The sequence below is a fragment of the Lycorma delicatula genome, chromosome 2 (assembly GCF_047948215.1).
Source record: "Lycorma delicatula isolate Av1 chromosome 2, ASM4794821v1, whole genome shotgun sequence".
Lineage (NCBI taxonomy): Eukaryota > Metazoa > Arthropoda > Insecta > Hemiptera > Fulgoridae > Lycorma > Lycorma delicatula.
The window spans coordinates 104,902,146-104,926,432 of record NC_134456.1 but is presented as its reverse complement, the minus strand read 5'-3'; the positions used below and the strand labels follow the sequence as shown (position 1 = coordinate 104,926,432).

The window sequence follows — 24,287 nt, the reverse complement described above, 5'->3', positions numbered from 1 at the left end:
TAACAGTAATTTTTCGGAACCATCATAATCGTCCAAGAAAATATGTTTGGCTAATTAGGAAGTGGTTTATGACTGAGTTAGTCATTAACTGCTATTTTGATAATATCAGTCATAAAAAAATCTAAAACCTTTAATCTCTTTATCAATCCTTCTTTTATTGTGCCAACACTTAAAAAAAAATTATAATTTATAGTAAATTGTATCTCTTATTTTTTTTCTCCAAACAAATCTTTTTTTAAATTCTTGTTTAAAAATAGTTCCTGGAAAATATTTTAATATTTGTGAGATACATTTTAATTGTTTTGAAATATGTTTTTATTTAACATGTCATGGTGTAAATTCTCTCTGTTGCATGTAGAACACACACTATACGTATTTACCATTTATAACTTCTCTGATATAAATTTATATAAAGCATAAAAAGAGTGAAATGGCTTTTTCCATAACAATTCAAACTTTTTTTTTCTTAAACCAAATATATAATTTATAAAAGGTTCACAGACACTATGACTATCAACCTGGTTGAGTAATGTGCATTTTGGAAGTATAATGGATTCTATAATGTTTATTTTTATTTCCTTATTTATCCAAAAATCATTATTTGAATAATTCTTTGAGGAATAAAAAGAACTTGTCAATATCATTGCTTTTGTTTAGTTCTGTTGAAGCTTTCTGTAACTGATTTCTGTAATTTGAATTGTCAAGCAGCTTAGAAATTGTTTAACGATATACAATTTTTATTACAAATATTTTAACATAATTTTTTAAATTTAAGTCATTCTATTACTTCATAATTTCATGTGTTTACTTTTCATTTCTTTTCGTTATTGTACATACTTTTTAAGCTTGAATAGTCACTGAATTTCCTAGTAGTCATTCTCTTCATCAATGGCAGCAACAGAAACAATTTTTTTTTAGAAATTACAAAGAATATTCACTCTGTAATTCAAAATTTTAGTGTCAGTGTTCAGCTAAACTAGAAGTGCCGTAGAAACTTTAGAAAATTCCAAGTTTAAGTGGAGTGGAAAGGGACTTACGAAACAAAATGGTTTATGAAGGGATTTAAGACAAGTAATGGAAATTAATGAAGTCATTTTATTAGTTATATTGTGTTTTTGTCATTAACTACATTAACATCTAACTCTCATTTAAATAAAACATAAGGAAAATTGTTCTTAAGATAAGGAAAATAAAAAAAAAATTATTGTCACCATTAAGAGGGGTAAAATATTCTCATTAATCTTTTAAAAGATTGCAAAGGGTTTCTAAATAAAATCTTTTGTAAATTTGATGGGCTTAGTTTTATTATTTTGAAAATAAATTTATAGATGAACTAATAAAACAGATTTTAAAAACTGTAATAATTTTTACACATATTTTTAAAAAATAGCAGTTTATTTAATAGAATTTAAGTGACCCTTGAAACAATCTAACTTCTGTATATACAAGTTATGTATATAGTAGCTGAAGATTCAGAGATCCTGCGAAAGCACTACTAATAAAGTTGTGTGTTCTTGAGATTTTTTCTAACTTATCTTGATTGTTTTGTAATCATTTTTTTTTTTTTTTTTTTAATTAATCTTTATTATATTAGAAAGTTGTTATAATAATTTAATTTCCTTTTTGTTTTTTGCAGTGGAAGGTATAACTGGATCTACAGTATTAAACAAATCTACTGTTTCAACAAACAATAATGTATCTAATACAACTCTCAGACAGCACAGATTACAACCACCACATCCTCAAATTAATAAAACTTCCAGTTCAACAAAAACGACAGAGAAATCAAAAACGACAGTCAAGCTGTGCTTCTTCAAAGTAAGGGTATTGTACACTTTGGTAATTTTATTTTATAGAAACAAATTTTATAAAGATTACATATACATATTGGCATTTTATTTCCTTTATTGATTACTCAACAGATTAATTCTAGTCTAAAACAATACTTAGTATTGTCTTCATAAATTCTAATTTATTGTGTATTAAGGAAAAATCCATTATTCTTCAACTAAAAGTATAATTATGTCATGTTTATTCTATTAAATTTTATCAGTTTTAGAAATTTAAAAAACTATTTTATTAAAAGATAATTTTTTTAAATTTAACAGAAGTTACTTTTTTAAATACGTTGTTGATATTATTCTTTTAGCTGAATAGAAGAATAAGTATCAATTGCGATAGTATTAAGCAAGTACTTCAACCTAAGGGTAGATGAAGTAATGCTTCAGTCCAGATTTACAAAACCAAAACTGGCAAGTGAAAAGAAACTGATAGATAGAAAGAAGGATTATGTACCCAAAAGAGCAGAGTCAGCACAAGACAAATAGCCCTACCTAGCTTAGAAGCTAGGAATCCTTTACCTTTGAAGCCCTTTTAACTAGTATGAATGTATGTTAAGATATAAGGACATTTTTTAAGCAAAATTGCAACATAAACTGATCAATTATTTTAAATTAATTACTGGTAGCTTGAATATAAACATATCTCTTACTATGAACAACAACAATAATCTTCTTATACTTTCTACTGAAAGTAAGAGTAACCTAAAAACAAACTCAAGCTTCCACTAGGAACCTTCTTTCTAATTTTGTCGCTTTTGGAAGTGCCCAATTAATCAGCCAAATACATCATTAATATAGATAAAAAATATCCATTCTCAATCGTTGTAATGAGTCTTACTTTATATTAGTTTTTAAAACTTCTAACCTCCATCTCTGGTTTTCATACAGAATTTGTTAAGATTTAAATCTCAACCACGCTTTACATTTTCAAATTTTAAAACCTTAATTTCTTATTATAAAACAAAAATAAATAAACAAACAGATGAAAATTAACTGAAATTTGGCATCATATTAAAATTAATTTGGCAGCAGCATGAATTAACAAATATATAAATAAATATTTCGTTTTAAGAAGTATTCAATTGTATAGATTTATTGCCGGGAGAGAAATTCAATTTCAAAAAAGATAAGAGAAAGAAAAAAATGATGAATATAATAGTGAAGAAAAGAAAATAATTAAGATACGAGAATGTTATTTACTACACACTGAAGAATTCATATTTAGGAAGAAAAAATAAAAATGACTGATAGAATAAGAACGAGGTAAAAAATAGACTAATAAGAGACAAGTGAATATCTTACTGAAAAAACTGCTTGTATAAACACATATCCAATTTTTGCTCTTCCAAATAATTAAATCGTAATAATCAGATTCACACATATCTGACACACAAAGATAAAACCCATCTGATAACATGAATGGGTAATTACAACATACATTTATTAGTACAGTATTCAACATGTTTGATGAGCTCTGTATTTATTTTCTGTAGAGTAATTATATAGTGTTCTGGATAAGTTTTTCAGTTGTAGAAGCTTAGGAATTTCTAAGAATTTTAAAAATGTAATAATTTATTGTGTTATTAAATCTAAGAAATTTAGTAATTTTTTTATGTTTTTATTGTACATTGCATTGTTTGTTGTGTTGTAACTTGTTGACAAATATAAAGAATGAATGATAATGACCTTGTATTATAATTGAACAGGAATATTCATCAAAATTGCCATGCCAGCCAGTACATAATTTATATGTATGTTTTTCATTATTCAGTTATTATGTTTTATTACATTTCTACTTTTTATAAAATTATTTTTGTTAAGAGGCTAGAAATGGATGAGCTCATTGATATTCTTGACCAATATTATTTTTGAGTTTTAAAATAATTTTGTTCTATATGGGTGATGTTAAGAGTACAATTTGTTATGTATTCTGTTGAATATGTTTAATTACTAGTGTGTATTTTTTTTATAAAAGTATTTTAATTTAGAGAGTAGTGTTATAGGACACAGAAAAAATATATAAGTCATTTAGAATATATATATCAATAATTTTATCATTAAGTTATTTTTGTATTTTTATGTATTATACAGATATATGACTTTATGATCCTGTTACTATGCCTTTCTTAATTGCCTGTGAAGTCTGTTGTATATTTAACATCATGTCTAAGATATATAAATTTCATTGAAAATGTTTCACATTTTTGTACTTTCCAAAAATCTTAATGAGATTAATGTAGGGGCCATAAAAAATGTAACTCCACTCAAGTAAAAAAAAAGTTATTTTTAAAATGATATCTCAAGAATATCATTTCTCAAATGATATTTTCAAAATGATATCTTAATATAAATAATATTATTATTTAAGATTATTTATCTCATTGGTAAATAGTCAAATTAAGGATTAATAGATTTTTTTTATTCATAATGAGCAGCTGGCAAAGTAGTACTTCAGTTACAACAAGACCTTGTCATTATTAATCTGAAAACTCAGATCCTGCATAAGTGTTTAACTGCATCACCCCAGAATATGAGTTCCACAACACTTTAACTCAATGTGTCACTTAGCATATGTATTTTAGTCACTAACTGAGCTCTGTAACATGAGCTCATGTAACATGTAACCGTACTCTTATTGGAAGTAGAACCCTTAGGACAAGTTCACTGGAAGAGTCACCATCCCTCCAAGCTCATAAAAAAGTATCTGAGAAGACCTTCGGACTTTGGTCTCCTGGTCTTCCTTCGGAATGGGAAGGTATGGCACCTTCCCATTCTTTGTTATAAGTTATTTGCTTATGATTTTACTGAGATGTTATAACAATTTTCAGGTGCAACTAACACGTGGACTTCATCAAGGAAGACAGTCCCCCCAGATGGCAATTCCACTTGTAGCTAGCAGTAATGACAATTTACAACCTGACTCAGCAGTAGATGCTAACAATGTGAATGTTTCTTATAATTCAGCATCTGAAACTGAATCAACATATACATTTACTAGACATGCTATCCGTTCTAATTATATGGATAAGAGTATTGAAGCAAAAAAGAAGGTATGGTTTGAATACACTTTTTTTAATGTTGCAGTTTATTTTAAATATACCATAACTTATAAGAATCTAATTTTAATGAATATAAGATTTTGTTAGTATAGATGAACTCACTTGAGGTCCCTTCTGAAAATCATAACTTTTCTAGCAATTTTTAAATCTCTATAAAATTACTATTATTCAGGAAGAACATGTCACCTCAATTTGGACTAAATAATGAAACCTCTAAATTGCCATTCCATTGCCATGCCATTTATAATTCCTAAAGAATTTCTTTTTGGAATTTAAAGATAAATTGTATTTCAATTCAGTAAATGGCCACAGACAAAAAAGCTGGCGAAGTATTCCATGATTCCTGGTTACGCCAGTCAACTCATACAATAACTTGCACAGCATTTTCATTGCCAAATCTTTCCACTGAAACCAGAAAGTTTTTTCAATTCAAACATTAAAGTCTGACTTTTATTTTTGAAATAGAATAATTTTATCTTTTTATAAAACAATAAAAATAATGTACTAACATAATTAGAAAACATTTTTGGTAACCAAATTTTTGATTTTATAAAAATTTATGTATAAAGAAGTGATTCCTAACAAAAAATATTTTAAAATAGAATTGTTTAGAAATATTGAAAAAATAAAGTATAAATTTTATCAAATTAATGAAAAAAATCCGATGTGGACACTACATGACTTCCTTGTACACCTATTAAATTACGTATTCACTTTTTGCTGTACTTCATTTAAACTTATTTCATTTGAAAGTGAGATACGATCATCCAATTCTTTAATAAAGTGGATACAATTGCATTGTGGTGGACACCACATTGCATCAAAGTTTATTGTGGTTTCCATATTAGCATTTTATATTATTTTATATATTATTAATTTTGTTTCACGTTGCTCAAGTAGTTAAGTGATGTTAAGTGAGAACGTGTTGGATCTGTGTAACCTTGGACACATCGGTTCGAATCCGACTTCAGTTACATATATATTTTTTTTTTTAGAGTTTTTTTTTAATTTAAATATATTGATTAATAATTATTAATCTCTGTAAAAAATTTTTAATTAAAATGAAAAGTACATAAAATTTTATTTCACTAATAACTTCTGTTTTTTAAATTTTTTTTATTGTTATTTTTTTGTCTTCAGTCATTTGACTGGTTTGATGCAGCTCTCCAAGATTCCTTATCTAGTGCTAGTCATTTCATTTCGGTATTCCCACATCCTACATCCCTAACAATCTGTTTTACAAATTCCAAACGCCTGCCTGTACAATTTTTCTCCTTCTACCTGTCCTTCCAATATTAAAGCGACTATTCCAGGATGCCTTAATATGTGACCTATAAGTCTGTCTCTTCTTTTAACAATATTTTTCCAAATGCTTCTTTCTTCATCGATTTGCCACAACACCTCTTCATTTGTCGCTTTATCCACCCATCTGATTTTTAACATTCTCCTATAGCACCACATTTCAAAAGCTTCTAATCTTTTCTTCTCAGGTACTCTGATCGTCCAAGTTTCACTTCCATATAAAACTACGTTCCAAACATATACCTTCAAAAATCTTTTCCTGACATTTAAATTAATTTTTGATGTAAACAAATTATTTTTCTGACTAAAGGCTCGTTTCGCCTGTGCTATTCAGCATTTTATATCACTACTGCTTCATCAGTCTTTAGTAATTCTTCCCAAATAAAAAATTCTTCTACCTTTGTAATCTTTTCTATTCCTATTTTTATATTCAGTGGTCCATCGACATTATTTCTACTACATATCATTACTTTCATTTTGTTCTTGTTTATTTTCATGTGATAGTTCTTGCATAGGACTTCATCCATGCCCTTCATTGTTTCTTCTAAATCTTTTTTACTCTCAGCAAGAATTACTATATCATAGCAAATCGTAGCATCTTTATCTTTTCATCTTACACTGTTACTCTGGATCTAAATTGTTCTTTAACATCATTAATTGCTAGTTCTATGTAAAGATAAAAAAGTAACGGGGATAGGGAACATCCTTGTTGGACTCCCTTTCTTATTATGGCTTCTTTATTATGTTCTTCAATTATTACTATTGCTGTTTGGTTCCTGTAAATGTTAGCAATCCTTCTATCTCTGTGTTTGAACCCTAATTTTTTTTTAAATGCTGAACATTTTATTCCAGTCTGCGTTATCGAATGCCTTTTCTAGGTCTATAAATGCCAAGTATGTTGGTCTGTTTTTCTTTAATTTTCCTTCTACTATTAATCTTAGCCCTAAAAATGCTTCCCTTGTCCTATACTTTTCCTGAAACCAAATTGGTTTTCTAACACTTCTTCCACTCTCCTCTCAATTCTTCTGTACAGAATTCTATTTAAGATTTTTGGTGCATGGCTAGTTAAGCTAATTGTTCTATATACTTCACATTTATCTGCACCTGCTTTCTTTGGTATCATGACTATAACACTCTTTTTGAAGTCTGATGGAACTTCCCCATTTTCATAAATATTACACACCAGTTTGTATAATCTATCAATCGCATCCTCACCTGCACTGCGCAGTAATTCTATTCCACATGTGTTTCTGCCATTCAAATCTCTTAATGCTCTCTTAAATTCAGATCTCAGTAATGTTTCTCCCCTTTTATCCTCTTCTACTTCCTCTTCTTCCTCTGTAACACCATTTTCTAATTCATTTCCTACATATAATTCTTCAATATATTCCACCCACCTATCGACTTTGCCATTCGTGTTATAGATTGGTGTACCATCTTTGTTTAACACATTATTAGATTTTAATTTATGTACTACAAAATTTTCCTTAACTTTCCTGTATGCTCTGTCTATTTTACCAATGTTCATTTCTCTTTCCACTTCTGAACACTTTTTTTTAATCCACTCTTCTTTTGCTAGCTTGCACTTCCTCTTTATAATATTTCTTAATTGTCGATAGTTACTTCTTCATCACTAGCATTCTTATACTTTCTATGTTCATCCATCAGCTGCAATATATTGTCTGAAACCCAAGGTTTTCTACCAATTCTCTTTGTTCTGCCTAAGCTTGCTTCTGCTGATTTAAGAATTTCCTTTTTAACATTCTTCCATTCTTCTTCTACATTTTCTACCTTATCTTGCAATGTCCTTCTCAAAAATCTTCTTTACTTCCTCTTCCTCAAGCTTCTCTAAATTCCACCGATTCATCTGAGACCTTTTCTTCAGAATTGCAAATCCCAATCTACTTCATTATCACTAAATTATGGTCGCTATCCATGTCTGCTCCAGGGTAAATTTTGCAGTCGACGAGTTGATTTCTAAATCTTTGCTTAACCATGATATAATCTATCTGATACCTTGCAGTATCACCTGGCTTTTTCCATGTGTAAATTCTTCTATTATGATTTTTAAAATGGGTGTTGGCAATTACTAAATTATACTTCATGCAAAACTCTATAAGTTAGTCCCCTCTTTCATTCCTTTTGCCCAGCCTGTTTTCACCCACTACATTTCCCTCCTTGCCTTTTCCAATGCTTGCATTCCAATCTCCAACTATTATAAAATTTTCATCCCCTTTTATGTGTTTAATTGCTTTGTCAATTTCTTCATATACACACCCTACCTCATCATCATCATCAAGGGCGCTTTTAGACGTTAACAATCGTTAGTTTAGGTTTCGATTTTATCCTTATTACAATGATTCTATTGCTATGAATTTTGATATACTCTACTCTCTTCCCTATCTTCTTATTCATTATGAAACCTACTCCTGCCTGCTCATTATTTGAAGTTGAGTTAATTATTCTAAAATCATGAGATCAAAAGTCTTTTTCCTCTTCTCACTGAACCTTGCTAATTCCTACTACATCTACATTTATCTTATCAATTTCCCTTATTAAATTGTCAAACCTACCAACCTTTTTTAGACTTCTAACACTTCTTTATAATGGGGGAAAACTATTACCTTTATATCAGGTGTAACTCGGTCCATTCATTTGTTAGCTGTTTGTATAAACTAACAGTTGTTAATAAATACAAGTGTTGTCCCTTCTCTACCAGTTGGTTGGTGAAATACAAGTGTTGTCCCTTCTCTACCAGTTGGTTGGTGAATATCAGGATTTTCCCTTTCTGAATCTCAAATACTAAAAGTATTTCCTAGTATTTACTTTTCCATTTACAAGTATTTAGTATTTCCTAGCATTTCCATTTCTCTAGTACTTTAAGAGAGGATGTATATATATATATATATATATATATATTTATATTGTAAATCATAATTAATTTATTTTTTTAATAAACCTTTTGTTAAATAAGAAAATATTAGTTAATTTTTTTTATCTTAACACCATAAAAATACAAAAACATTAGTAACATATTAACATTTTCTTCCTTGTTCATTATTTTATTGTAAAAAAAAATTATTCACTTAATTAGTTCTATTCAGATAATAGAAAAATACTTTTAATTTATTTATTATTTTTAATTAATTTGAGAAAAATATTATAACTCAAACTTCCCCAGAACTAAGAAATTTAAAGAAACAATTGTGAAATAAAAAATTACTTTTTTCTTTGATTTTGTAATTCACAGTGATATAAAATTTACATAAAAGATTATCCTTATTATGTAATTAATAAAACTAATTTTTACTTTAACAGAAACAACTACCTATAGTTCTACACATGCCCTTATTTTATATTTTAAGGGATGAATAGCTAAATGCTATTGATTTTTGTGGTGAACAATAGAATTATTATTTGAGCTGTTTTGTGGTACCAAAAACAATTAAATTAAATTTAACTGTATTTAAACTTTATATTATCCATTTTTGTTTTTTGTTAGTTAATTGCACTATCTCAGAAATAGTTAATCTGAGACTGATGCCAGTCTTAAAAAGTCTCTATCAAGGCAACTTATGTAATACTCATGAGTATATTAGTTTATTGTTTTATATTATCTGATCCACTCTTTTTTAAAACTTTAATGCTTTTAAAGGAACCAGTCAGAATCTGTAATAATAAAGATTTTTATTAAACAGACAATCACAGTGATGAAGGTGTCATTTATAGAGCTGCGTTCTGCTTGTATTTTGATTGACTTCATTTGTTGATAACCAACAGTCTGGCTCAGTAAAGAAGGCAAAAAAAACTATAAATTTTTTTAGCTTATGGAAGTGGTTATGCCATTTCTGGAAAGGGGTAAGTTGTATCTTTAACTGCTCCACAGAGTTCATTCAAAATAATTAAGCCATTTTTAAGACAAATAGGTTTTTTTTAGAAAATGTTACTCCTTCCCATATTTATGATTATTTTTTATGGGCTATAATTCTGCTATAACATAAAGAGATGATCAATCTTAATTACATTCAAAAAATTTTAGTGAAAATAATCTCAATGTATCCATTATGTACAGGATTTAGAACACAACTAATTTTATTTTTTTAGAAATCATTAATTAATGCATGCTTAAATAATGTTGACAATCTAAATGATGATGTTATTTAGTATAAATACAGATTATAATCAAATACAGATATTTAATGATATATACAGTTACAGTAGTTTATCATAACCTTTCATTTTGTATTTACATAATTATCTTTCATTTTGTCTTTAGTATGTATTTGAACTTAAATTGGCTGTAGACTCAACTTCAATATATATAATCTATTACATTAAAATAGACAGATAAGGAAATATAAAATAAATTATTTCCTAATTTGATTTAGATACTACAAACCAAAAGGTTTGTAATATCTAAATCAAATTAGATACATTTAAAGAAATAATTTTTTATTTCTTTAAATGTATAATCTATTCATATGTTTGATTTAAAATAGATTAATTTCACTGGTTTAGCGTCGTACAATATTCATGATAACACTTAATTTCATTTAATTTATTTATGTAATTCATTTAATGGGATGAGATTTAATAGTTATTTTTAATTAATCTTGAAATGTATTTTAAGTAAATAATATAAGTTGGTTTTTTTACAGTATAAATTCTAAATGTAACAGATAATATTTAATGATTGTTGAATAATTGATATTTCTATTTAATTAGTTTGACAATAGATTATTTGTCACAATATACAGTAATTTAACTATATCACTGATCATAATTTAAAATTTTTGAATCTGTAAATTCTCACTCCATATTAATTTAATTCTGAATACTAAATATTATATATTTAGTTCTTATGTATTTTTAACTGTTTATCATTCTGTAAGGGAAGAAATTAAGTATTTTGCTTGTAATTTGGGAGGGATTAGAGGTCTAATTCACCTGATTTGGTTTATTTTAAACATCTGACTGAAACAGTTTCCAAATTGATCCATGGACATCAGTAAATCTTATGAAAGATACCCTGGTTCTTTAGGTTCTGATCCTGCAACCCTCAGCGTGACTTGAGGGTCCATGAGTTCATTGAGCCATGTCCCCATGAGTTCCCATTTTCTAATTTACACCCTTAGAAAATGGGGAATGAAGAATGAAATGGAAACCTTTTATCTGGAAGGTTTTAAGTTCAAATCCCAGTCAAACATGGCATTTTTTCATATGCTACAAAATGTCCATTCTATACTCCCAAGCATATACTTTAAAATTATGTGATGAATTAATCACCTACCAAAAAAAATGCAAGTGAAGGTAAGAAAAAATGTATGTAATAGCATAAAATTACTACAGCACTAGAGAAAATCTCCTCACCTGGAAGAAATTTCAAAAGAGCAGTGCCAATCCTACTCACAAGACCTAGGGAAATGGCATTATTTTTTTCATTTGATGGGAGCCAACATTACTTATCAGTTTTAAGTCAGTTAGCTTAAATTTATGTTGCAATACCAAAAATAATTTTTTGAAGAAAATTCTAGTCACACTTCAACGTTCCTAAATATTTAATCAAATCGATTCGAGTTGTACAGATAATATCCAATTAAACTCTGAAGCCCATTTCCCTGTGGAAGGTAAGAAAGTCAGTAAATATAGATGAATAAACAAACCCTTACATTAAAAGTTCTACAGGAATGGGTTATCCAGTCTAGGAGTATGCCCCTTCGTTACTCATTGAATTCTGGAGGAAGAAAATATAACAGAAGTTGCTTGCCTCTTCTGTGCTCTCCATTTTATAAATTAACAAAATATACTGTAAGAGATTATAGTATAGCATAAGAAAATTTATTTTTTATTTAAAATAAAACATTTTTTTCTTGTAAGTGTGCAAAAACCCCTTGCACAGTCTCTTTTTAGTTTCTACTGCTTCTGTAAAGTAATTTGTAGATGTATCTGTTAAAAATGCACAATGTATACCTATTTGTTATACTGACCACTAATGGAACTTGCCTGAATAGTTTGTAATCAGTTAAATTCTTCCTCATGCCACACTTTTTCAGGGATGGATAGAGTTATTCCTGTAAGAATCTTGTATTTGCTCTCACATTGCTTCTTATTTCTTGAAGTAAAGCAATATATATATATATATATACACACACAAAATATTTGAGCTGGTCAGTCTAAGATCATTGGTCATTAATGTTTTATTCCATCTCAAAAAAAGACCTAATCACCCAAGAGTAGGGGTTGCCTGCTGTTTGGAAGTGTATTTTCAAATGCTTTCCTTAGGATAGGAATATTTGTGCATTTCTGCAGTCCTCCAAGAGTGGATCATCCTTTCTCAACCTCTTTTTCTTCAACTAGCTAGCCTGATGGCTGTAGTGCTTATTGTTTAAAAGCACTCCTACCCTTATAAACCACAAAATATGAATTTGTTTATTGTTATTTTTCTTATTTTAGTATAAAATTATAAGTTATTCAATATTTTTAAATTTATTTTTCAGGTGATACGAATGCTGTTTGTAGTAATAGGTGAATTTTTCATCTGTTGGGCCCCATTACATATTCTTAATACAATATATCTTTTTAGTCCAGAATTCTTCCGTATGTACCATCTTGGTAAATACATGTACCTGGTGCAGATATTGGCCTTCATTAGTTCATGTTGTAATCCTATCACCTACTGCTTCATGAATCGAAAGTTTCGACAAGCCTTTCTTAGTGTCTTCAAGTGTCACAAATGTCACAGGTGAGAAAGGGCCTTTCATGTATTTTATTACATTTACAACAATTGTAATTATTAAATATGAATTGTTATTATAAAATATGAATTTTAAATAAGCTGGGCAAATAATGAAAGGAAAGTTTTCTTAGAGTTAGAAGTACCAGAAATAGATACAGCTTGTTTGAATTTTAATGCAAAATATTGCTAATATATTTGCCTAAAACAATGGTTTATAAAAAAAAAATACCCAGGGTTTAAGTTGTTTCTGATGTCTATATAAGTTTTTTTTTTCTGAAATTAGTTGTTAAGCATATAACATCTTAATGTTATAATAATGTTACTTGGTACATATGGAATTAAATAAAACTTGAGAAGTTTAAAATGTAGTATTTGAGATGCCTTTGGTTTCTATGACATATTTTTGAAATAGTATTTGATCTAAGTTTGAATAAGGACTAAAACTGAGTCAATTTGTGCTTTTGATTATTCAGATATCGTAAAGTGATGCCTGAACAAAGTACAGAATTAATACCCATGTTTTTTTAAACTATCTCATGATTCAAATAATAACATTTCAATATCATATGAGGATGGAAAGTCTGTGCAAAGTCCAAGAGTTAGCACTATCAATGCTTATCACAGGGATTTTCAGTTAGTAGCTTTTTTTTGGAAGAATGCACACCAAGTTTTAACCTGATCAGTTAATTTCTCTAGGTTTGGCATCCCTTTGAATTGAGAAAGTCACGTGATTTCTAAAAAGTGGGTGAAGGAGAGTTTTGTGTGTTGATTAAACATCACTTTATGAAGATAAAATCACCTCAGGGGACTAAAGAAAAATTTGATGAATATTATGATGAATTTCACTTTTGATTAGTACAGTTTATAAGCGGTTTCAAAGTTTATGAAGTGGCCATATGAGCACGTGACACCAAACATTCTGGATGCACTGCTGAGGTCATTACTCTAGAAATGATTGATAAAATTCATGATATGGTGTTGGAAGATAAAGGAGTGGAGTGTGTGAAATGCTAGTGCTGCAGGCATTTCAACTGAATTGGTATATTAATATTTTGCATCAATACTTGAACATGTAAAAGCTATTCACAAGATGGGTGCTACAATTGCTCACAGTTAACCAAAAACAAAATCATGTGAGGAATTCCATGAGTAGTTTGTAGTTTGCAGCTGTTTTAGTGAAATCCACAGGATTTTAAGAGTCTTTTCATTACTCTAGACAAAACATGTATACACCATTACACGCCTGAGACCAAGGAAAAATTCAGACTGGGTTGTTAGCGGGAATTTGCACCAAACAAGGTGATTCCTTCAGTCAGGAAGATTATAGCGATTGTCTTTTGGGATTTGAAAGGAATCCTCTTCAACTTTTTAGAAAAAAGTTCAACGATTACAAGCAAATACTATATAACATTATTGAACTGTTTGAAAATCGAGCTGTAAGAAAAACATCCAGGACTGGCCCATAAAAATCCTTTTCCACTTGCCCCCTTTTTGTTTGTCCAATCCTTTTCATTCCACATGCCCCCTATTCTCCAAATTTGGCTCCTTCAGACTACTGTTTGTTCCCCAATTCTAAAAAAATGGCTGGCAGGAAGGAAATGTTATTCAAAAGAAGAAGGTGATTGCATGAACAAATGACTATTTTGCAGAGTTGCAACAATCCTATTATATGGAAGGAATCAACAAACTGGAGCAGTAGTGAATGAAATGTATAAGCTTAAAAGAAGACTATGTTGAAAAAAAAAAGGTTTATCTTGAAAAAAGTGGATTTTACTTTTACACAAACTTTTCAAACCACCCTTGCATATCAAATTATTGCTTTTCACAAATATAGTTTTAACATCATGAAAATAGCATTTTAATAAAATTCTTAAATAGTTTTCTTTACTAGAAAGATATCAACTTTTGTTATTTTAAAAATATATCGGAAAATTTTATTTTATTGTAGCATAATTATGTCTAAATATTAGAATCTAAAATAGAAAAACTAAAATCAGATCTCCAAATCCTTGAGACATGCTACAATTTATGATAACACATATTTTCTAATGATGAAATCATTCACTGGCAGAATTTCATAGACTATGAAAAATATAAATTTATTTTCAAAAAAAAAAAGTAATTTATTATTGAAAACTAAGTTTTTACTTAAAACAGAGTTTTTCTTGAACTACTCATTCCCCTCATTACCCACCAGTGATCATGAAAAGGGTTTATGTTTTATTCAAATTATTCATTCAAAAAGTCAATCTACGAAATATTTTAAAGATATTTCCAAGTATAATAAGGAAAAAACATATGAAAAAGAATTAGAACTTGATAAAAATAAATGCTCCAGAGGTAACATTCTAAGAATAAGAAGGGGTTAACAAATGAAAAGTCATTTGCCGGACTACTTAAAAGAACAAAAATGTTTATCTGTTAGAATTGAAAAAATTTACACATTCAAATAAATAATGTGTATAAATGTGCTAATATTCAGTAATGATATTACTGAATATTAGCACTGAATATAAGCTTTGTGATTAAATAAATGAAATGAATTCAAGAAAAAAGTTACATCACTGTTTTTAGATATAAATAAAGCATGAATTACTACACGAATTTTGTTCTCCATCCGCAGAGCTGAAGAAAGTTGATAGATATAATTAAATATTATAATCATATTATAATAAGAATATATATTTATAGTAAATAATATTACAACCACATTTATTATATTGTATAACCATATTACATATGATTATATATCATGAAGTGGTATGAAAAGTTCTGGTATAAAGTTAATGCTGCCTATTTAGCTATACCTCTTGGCTTTTCTATCTTTTTCCTATTTAGCTACGGGGAATTACTGTTCAGATATTACTTCAGAGGATGAATGAGAATGATATGTAAATGAGTGTAGCCTTGTAAAGTCTCAGTTCGATCATTCCTGAGTGTGGTTAATTGAAACCCAACCACCAAAGAACACTGGTATCCATGATCTAGTATTCAAATCCATATAAAAGTAACTGCCTTTACTAGGCTTGAACGCTGGAACTCTTGACTTCCAAATCAGCTGATTTGGGAAGACACGTTCACCACTAGACCAACCCGGTGGGTTGTACCTCTTGGCTGCCTCAGTCAAGATTTACAGGGTAAAATGAATAGATAAGCTTATGCAATAGCCAATCAAAATTCACTTCACACATAAGCTTAGTGCTCAGCCTCTTATATTCAATAATCTGGTGAATCTAACTTGTTTAGATCATCTCTTATAGAAAGGAAAAAATCAACAAAGATAAAACGAGAGGTATGAATAGTATGAAACTATAGGTTACAAAGATGTTGCACAGACATTGAAGATATGTTTTAAATAGTTGCATTATTCACTAATTATGTAATGCTATTAAAGTGCATTACATTAAAATGAAGGTGTAAACTCGTCAAATTTCTCTTAAGGAGACTACAAGCACATAGTTCCCATGGTTTTCAGTTTGGCAGCAGTAAAGTCAGTCAACATGAGAAAGTATTCACTGTGCAAGATTATACAAAAATCAAGATTGTTATGACAGCACAGTAATGATTTTAATTCCAGAAGAGTCTCCTGTATACAACAATATCATGAAGTGGTATAAAATGTTTTGGGTGCTGCCTGTGCAATCCTCCTCAGGCAAGTTGTACAGGTCCACATGAAAAGACAGCATATCATATTAGATAAACTATGCTAATAGGCAATCCAAATTCACTTCAAATATAATCTTAGAGCTCAGCCACTTTCAATCAATAATTTGGCAAACATAGTATGTATAAATACTTTTGTGCTTGACTTTTCACTCACCAATAAAATTAGAGTGAAAGACAAGAATGTTTAAGCTTTATTCATTAATAGAGTACAATTCAAAGTCAACAGTAACTGCTCTGTAGTTTTTTTGCTTAATTTTTTACTCAGTTTTGTAATAAATTTTATTTTTCATGTATTAGATATAGAAACATGTGATAAACTTAAAAGAAATATACATTATAATGCCTAAGAAACAACTTATTTCTTAAATTAAAAACACAGGTGAAATGGGTTTATCATTAATATTTTGTTGGGCTTAGCAAGGGATGCTTATTATTTTTTGTTAGGGCTCTCCCAAATTCAGCAGTGACATATCTCATACTAGACTAACTACAACTTGAGATCAATTGATGAAGGTTAGATGGACCTACAGACTGATCATAATTGCTTTAAAGCATAACTGCACACGCAAGCATTGAGATCCTCTACACAGTGTGAATATTGCAGGACAGAGTATGCCACAGAATGCACGGTGTTCGAGTATGACCAGTTCTTGTAGTTCAGGGAAGCATGCCTGAGAGATTTGGCATACTTACCCCAGATAACATCATGGGAACTATGCTCCAAACATGTCACATGTCACAGGCATGGCATGTCAAGCATGACAGGTGTGGGAGGTGCCAAAGGTATTGGTCAGAATTATTCTCACAAAGATGGCAGAGGAAGTACAGAGGTGAATTCACCTGTTTTTCCCTTGGGATGGTGTTCGAATTCAAAGCAGGTTTGGCCCCCAAGATAAAGTAATCAACCAAAAGAAGAAAAAAAAGGTTACCTACACTCTTTGCTTAGATATACAAAAGATAATATAATCTTTTATTACACAATGAATTCTTTCAGATTTTTTTTTTTTTTGTAGAATATCTATTAGAAATACTTATTATCATTGTAGTAATACTTTTCATAAATTAATTATACGTAGTTATCTTTATTTATTATATATTTATATAATATATTATTTATTTTTTTTGTAGGTTTTGTTGCTGTTGTGCTTCAGAAGTAATTGGTGGCCCTCTTGGTAATTTGAGTCGTCTGGGTGATGTTGCAGGTGGGCCAAATAATTCAGAAATCTCTGGAAATGATTCTACACTTTACATTGGAAGAGGATGTAGATCTGGTTAATATTTATTATATATATTCAACTGCTTATCTATGCATTCTCATTTCATAATCTTAAAATTTTTATTAAGGAATTAATCACATTTTTAACAGATTTTATTAGCTTTCAGATGTAAAAAAATGATCAAATCAAAGTTTTACAAACTTTTTTCTTATAGAACAGAAATCATATTTTTCAGATTAGTTTAGGTCATATTTGATCCACATTACCCAGTACCCTTTAATGTTCCAGTTTTATTTATACTTTTGGTATAACCCATAAAATGCATTGTTTTTCATTAAACTATTCAAATGAGAAAAGACTTACTATACTGCAATATTTCCTTAATTTTCTTCAGTCAGCATTTTTACAACTAATTTTCAGTTACATTTACTTGTTAAATATAGTTTGTTTTATAGTGCAACATTTTTAAAACTTTTCAATATAAAAATCCAAATTATGAATTAAGTCTTTCTTTAATAGTTTAATGCTTTTTCTTTTAGTTGCATTATTTGTTAAACAAACATGTACACATACATATTAATAAATAAAAAAGATACACTCTTAAAAATTAGCGGGAAAAGATTTTATTCAAATTAGAACAAGCTTAAAAGTGAAGCAAAAAGCAGGCTGAACAAAAATAAAACATTTTCTATGCATAATTTTCTATTAATTCCCACAAGTTTTCTTTAAATACAATTCATTTGTAATAATGACCCAAAAAATAAGTTAATACAACACCAAATCCATTTTTCTTCCATCCAGTATTTCAAAAAGGTATGTCTAGCCAAAGACAAGCTATTCTTTTGAAACATGTACTCATACTACATAAAGTATGCCCTCTTGTTTTGAAGCGATTTGGAACCTTTGTATATGGTTGGATGGTATAACTGATCTGTATTCTCTGTATTTATTATGTTGTTTTTGTTTCAAATTTAATGTGTAGATTTTATATTTACAAACACAATAATGAACACAGAATGGTTGTATGTGTTCTTGTTCCATGGTTAAATGTACTTGTACATATCCACGGTATTAAACTCAAATTTAAATCCAAAGAAAGAATCCATTATCAGATGTTACCACAGGAAACCTATTACAGAATCTCTAATATATTGATTCCCTCAACTCTTGAGAAAGTATTGATAACAAAAAGGTTTGGTGGTTGTGATATGCAGTGGAGTAATAAAATTAGATAATACATTATAAAACATGATCAAATAATTAAATATCACTATGTCATAAAGTGCAACTCTAGACATATTTGTGTTATTTTAAGCATTTTACAACAAACCTAAAGTTCTAATTCGAGTTAAAAATTTCTATGAATCTCTGATATTCTCTCTCTCCCTCAGGTTTCACTTAGTAAACTTATATTTAAGTGGAATTTAATAATATTTTTTTATTTATCTTGTATCTCAACAGAAGTAGTGGTGTTAGATGCTGAGGAGCGTGTTTAGCGGTGGATTGGGGGGGGAAGTAGAAGATACCTTCCTGTACAGAGTTGTCTGGCGAGACCATCGCCCTCCAACAAGCGAGCCCACAAAATTTTGTTAAGGACTACTACATTTTAGTCTACATGTAAGTGAATGTTTAATACAAATTTAATTCTATGTAAAAAAAATGTATGTCATATATTGTACATATAATAATACTATTTTACTATTTTTATTTTATAATTGTTAGTTTAACTTTTGGTTACACCAAATAAATAGAATATCTCATTAGAATAATGTTGAAAGAACTAATCTTCTTTCCATAAATAACTAAGAGTGATTGCTTTTCTAAAAATTAGTTAATAAAATATAAGACCCAAATGTTCAAATATATGTGAGTCACACCTGTTCTGTTATATTATGTAACTTTTAATCTACATCTACTTCAGTAACTCATTTGAACTTCATGGCTTGCCTCTACTCTTAACTCTGCTTTGCTCAGTTATAAAGCAATTAAAAAGAACAGAGATGTCTTGGCTATAGGCCAGTTTCTTAAAAATCATATTTTATTGTTTTAAGGAAAACTACTTATTTACAAATCAAACATAGAAAATATAGAAAGTTATCCATTATCATGTGTAATAAAACAATATGATTGAATTAACATGGACTATAGCAAATATAGTTTAGTGCCTAAACATTTGCTAATGATAAACACAAAAAAATTTCCTCATCCACAGATTGCTAATCCTCAGTTTGGCCTGAAAAGTATTAAATAAAAAATGTTCACAATAAATTATTCATAAATTTTAAATTTAGTGAGATTCAATCTGCAGTCAACTCCTACAAATTCACTAGGCAGTATTTTTCTTTATGGCTAATTAGGAAGGTATTTTTTATTATGTTTTATAAAGAATAAAATGAAACCTAGGTTAATAATAGATAATTAATAGTTAATAATTAAAAGTTAATAATAACAGACACTTTAATTATCTAATTGTGGTTGAAATTCAGCAATCATTCCTTTAAAAAAAAAGATTTGAGAGTAAAAGCTCCTATAAATAAGAATATACTCAGAAAAATTGTCACCAAAAAATTCACTAACATTTAGTTGAATCGGCAGTGTGTCATGAAAAACCTTCTTTTTTGTAACCAGCAATTGATTTGTCAGATGTTTAGAAGACCACAAAATATGAAATAATTTCCTACTACAATTAAAAACTGTTGCAGTTAAAAAATTGGTCTAATTGCTTTACAATCGAGAAATTGTGTCTAAATAATTATTAAATATTTTAAGAAAACCCAAACAATTTTTTCAAAAAAATGTTCTCAGAACTTCATATTTTATTATTTTAAACATTAATGCATTCGGAAAAATGAAACTAAGCTGTACAAAAAAAATGGCCAAGATATATGACTCTTGTCATATGTGACTTCATATTAAGTATTGAAGTCATCTATTAAAAACAGATTCTCCAAGTTTATGTACTACTTGAATTTTATACGAGCATAACTTCATTTTTTATAGCTTTGTGGACAGCCTGAGAGAAAACCCTATCTAGAGAAAATTCCCATCGTGACTTTGTTAAGAACATAACAACTGATAAATGTTTTGTAAAGTGTCATCATATAAAACTGATGAACAATCACTGAATTAATGATCAATTACAGCATCTGCTTTGAGAATTCTTGTCATAAAATAAGAAAAAGCAATTCTTTTCTTTTGTACTGCACAATAAAATATACTATCCCTAAAACCAACTAACATTTCAAATATGACTAAGTTATCAGATAATGTTCCAGTAACAAATAACCACACAACTTGTGAATACATCATGATTTGTTCTCACACTATAAGATCAGTAATTTTAGATAAATCAGGTGATTTGTGATTTTTTATCATGCAAACCATACAACCTTTACTTGAATGGTCATTACAGAATACTCTCTTTACTAGAAATCAATAACAAATATATTACAAGGGTACATTCTGAGTTAAAACTGAGTTTCATGACTTTATATCTTAATACTAAATATGCTGTTTATACTATATGTAAGTGGTCTGTTTAAACTGCATGTATATTTGTAAATATTTATATTAAAACTTCTTTAGTACAAATAAAAAAAAAATATAAGGTCATACTATTTTTTAATACAGATTATTCATTTTCATTTTTTTTTTTTATAGATGGCAATTTTGTGATGGCAGATAATAACAGTATTGATGTAAAACTTCCAGACTTCATGCAATCAGGATTAGAATAATTATGAATTTCTTCAATACTAAATGATGATTCCATAATACAAAAATTAAAAGATATTGTGTATTAATGCAATGTACATAAATAATGTAATTGGTCTCTCAATGGATCTATCTGTTTACAAGTTAGAATTGTGGTAATAAATTACAAATCAATATCTTTTGTTGTTAAATAAATGCTGTTTGAACTTAATGTAAATGCTTAGTTTTGTTAAATTTAGTAATCTATTTACAGTGTTCTTAATGATTTATGTAAATGTTCCACTCTTTTCTTTGTATCAATTCGGCTTTGACCTTTTGTAGATTTCTTCCTTTCAATTCTAAGCTTTCAATGTTCTAATTGAAATTTATTTTGTGATCTGTAGCTTTTTATAAACCAAATCCATCTCCTGAAAACATTGTGTTAGAGTAAGTCAGTGCTTCCTTTAATTTATTTTTAAGCCAACAGTGAATGTCTCCTTATTCTTGTTAAAGTTGTTTAATTGTATGACAGATAATTAAATTTCTAGTATTCTGAATCTGTTGTATGTATACAGTAACGCATTAGCTACTAGAATGTTCTATCAGAGCAGCCATGAAATTCTGTTAACTATGTTTACATCATCAGTTCTCAGGTTAATAGAATGCATTATCACTTAATAACACAACACCAGAGCACTTTGATAATTCAGTTATTATACATTCTTGTTGTAGCAACCATTCTTTATCTTTTCATATCATGAAATTTGGTACACTTATAGAGTTCTTTGAAGTAAATAATAATCTACTCTTTCACTTTGGATAAATAACTATAACATAAAGGCATAAAATAAGAAGGCCCAATATTTTAGGCATTTAGGACCAACAAATCTACTGATATAGAAGCCAAATAAAAGATGTGAAAGTTGTTTTGAAAGAACATTTCAATTTAAATGATCTTGTGACTCATTATGTTGTCTATTATAAAAAAAAATAATATATTCTATACATCAAACCATAACATAACACTATTCATTTTTTTCCAATTATGAACTAAAAATTTCTCTATTTATTTAAAGTTTGTATTCTTGTGTTAGCCAAAATGATAATTCACTTAAGTACCAACATGCATTCCATACTCGAATATGAGATGAATCCAATACTGATTAGTGAGAACTATTACTGATATGAGAACCATCCACATAATATGAGATCAATGGGTACCTGTACCCAGAGTTTAATGTACCTTTTACATTTTGAAACACCTTCTACTTTCCCAACCTATTCCTGTTCATATCCTATGGGGGTGGGGCTCGGCCCCCATACATTTGAATTATGACTTCACCTATATAATAAAAATTTAACAACTCATCTCGTCTTTCAGCAAACATTTTACCATTTTCTATCCAAAAGTACCCAGACGCAGTAGTATATATGGATGGATCAAAACAGAATGATACCATTGGATTCGCTATGAGTTACTACTACTGATTTTATTAATTCCATTAAATATACTCTTTGAAGAAGGTGGCAAGGTGACTGGACTACTACAGTGGATAATAAACTTTGACATGTCAAAGATACAGTGTTAACATGGGATTCTTCCTGCAGAAAAATTCACTGAGAGGAGTGGTTCTGTGCCGACTGTGATTAGGACATACCAGAGCTTACTCATAGATATCTGATGTCAACAGAAAACGTACCACTATGTGTACAATCTGACTGCAGCTTGACCTGTGCACCACATTCTTATGGACTGTATATATTTTACGGTCTTACCGTCGCAAATTCAAATTACAGAAAGACACTTGTCGCATCCTAGGAAATGATAAGAATGTACTACACCAGCTATTGTTACTTCTAAGAAGAATTATATATTTTATAAGATTTAATGATAACCAACTATAAATTTTAATTTTATTTTGTTATTCATGTTACACATATATTGTCTAACGGTTACATTTTATATATCTAAAGTTAAATTTATAAGCTGATATTTGAGGTATATTTAATACCTTTTATTATTTTAGTTTTAATCCTATTATTATCTTAGTGTTCATCTTTGTTTTAACCTTATTTTATTAAAATTTTAATGTCGAGAAGAAATGGTTTTGTTACTTTTTTTTACCTGGGCAATAATGCCAAAGCGTTTATCACCCAAAAAATAAAATAAAATACTGATTAGTACAGTAATAGTCTAATTGCCTGTCATATTTACCATAAAATGCGATTTTTAATTTTTAATACTAGTATATCATAAATAACATCTTTTTAATCCAATATGTAATAGAAGTCTCTGTGACCTAAAATTATTCTGGCTTGAGAAGTATTTTAACCTGCCCAACTAATCAAGCAGTATTATTTTTTTTTTTGGTATATTGTATAACACAACTCTTCTTTTTAAATTTCTAAATCAGTATTTAAAATCTTACATCAATATTTCTTAGTTTATTTTTTCTAAATACATCATGCAGTATCATTTATCTTTCCATGCTACAGCTGCTCTCTATAGCCCTGAATTTACAAAGGACTAGATAGTAAAAAAAAAAAAAATTAACTCAGCATAATAATAACAACTATCTCCCCCTCTCACTCTCACATACACATACATACAGGTTCACACAACATACATGCACGTGCGCACACGAACAGACAGGCATACACATATACAACATTGTTTTACTAAATCTGTTATGAGTATTAAGCATATGATTGCGTCTACATATGATAACAGAATGATGAAATTACATTAGCACAGGTAAAATATCTAACCCAC

At 28.8% G+C, this 24,287-nt stretch overlaps 1 protein-coding gene across 1 annotated transcript in view; it reads left to right on the top strand.

The window, feature by feature from the left end:
* The window catches only part of LOC142319921 (uncharacterized), a 109,502-nt gene extending 87,911 nt beyond the window's left edge, over nucleotides 1–21,591 (top strand). The window contains exons 2-7 of the mRNA XM_075357595.1: nucleotides 1,637–1,818; nucleotides 4,670–4,891; nucleotides 12,700–12,944; nucleotides 17,733–17,875; nucleotides 19,283–19,438; nucleotides 21,482–21,591. Of these exons, the coding sequence (XP_075213710.1) occupies nucleotides 1,637–1,818; nucleotides 4,670–4,891; nucleotides 12,700–12,944; nucleotides 17,733–17,875; nucleotides 19,283–19,317 (827 nt within the window). The 3' untranslated portion in view covers nucleotides 19,318–19,438; nucleotides 21,482–21,591. The remainder of the gene's footprint in view (nucleotides 1–1,636; nucleotides 1,819–4,669; nucleotides 4,892–12,699; nucleotides 12,945–17,732; nucleotides 17,876–19,282; nucleotides 19,439–21,481) is intronic.
* Nucleotides 21,592–24,287: the final 2,696 nt, after the last annotated feature.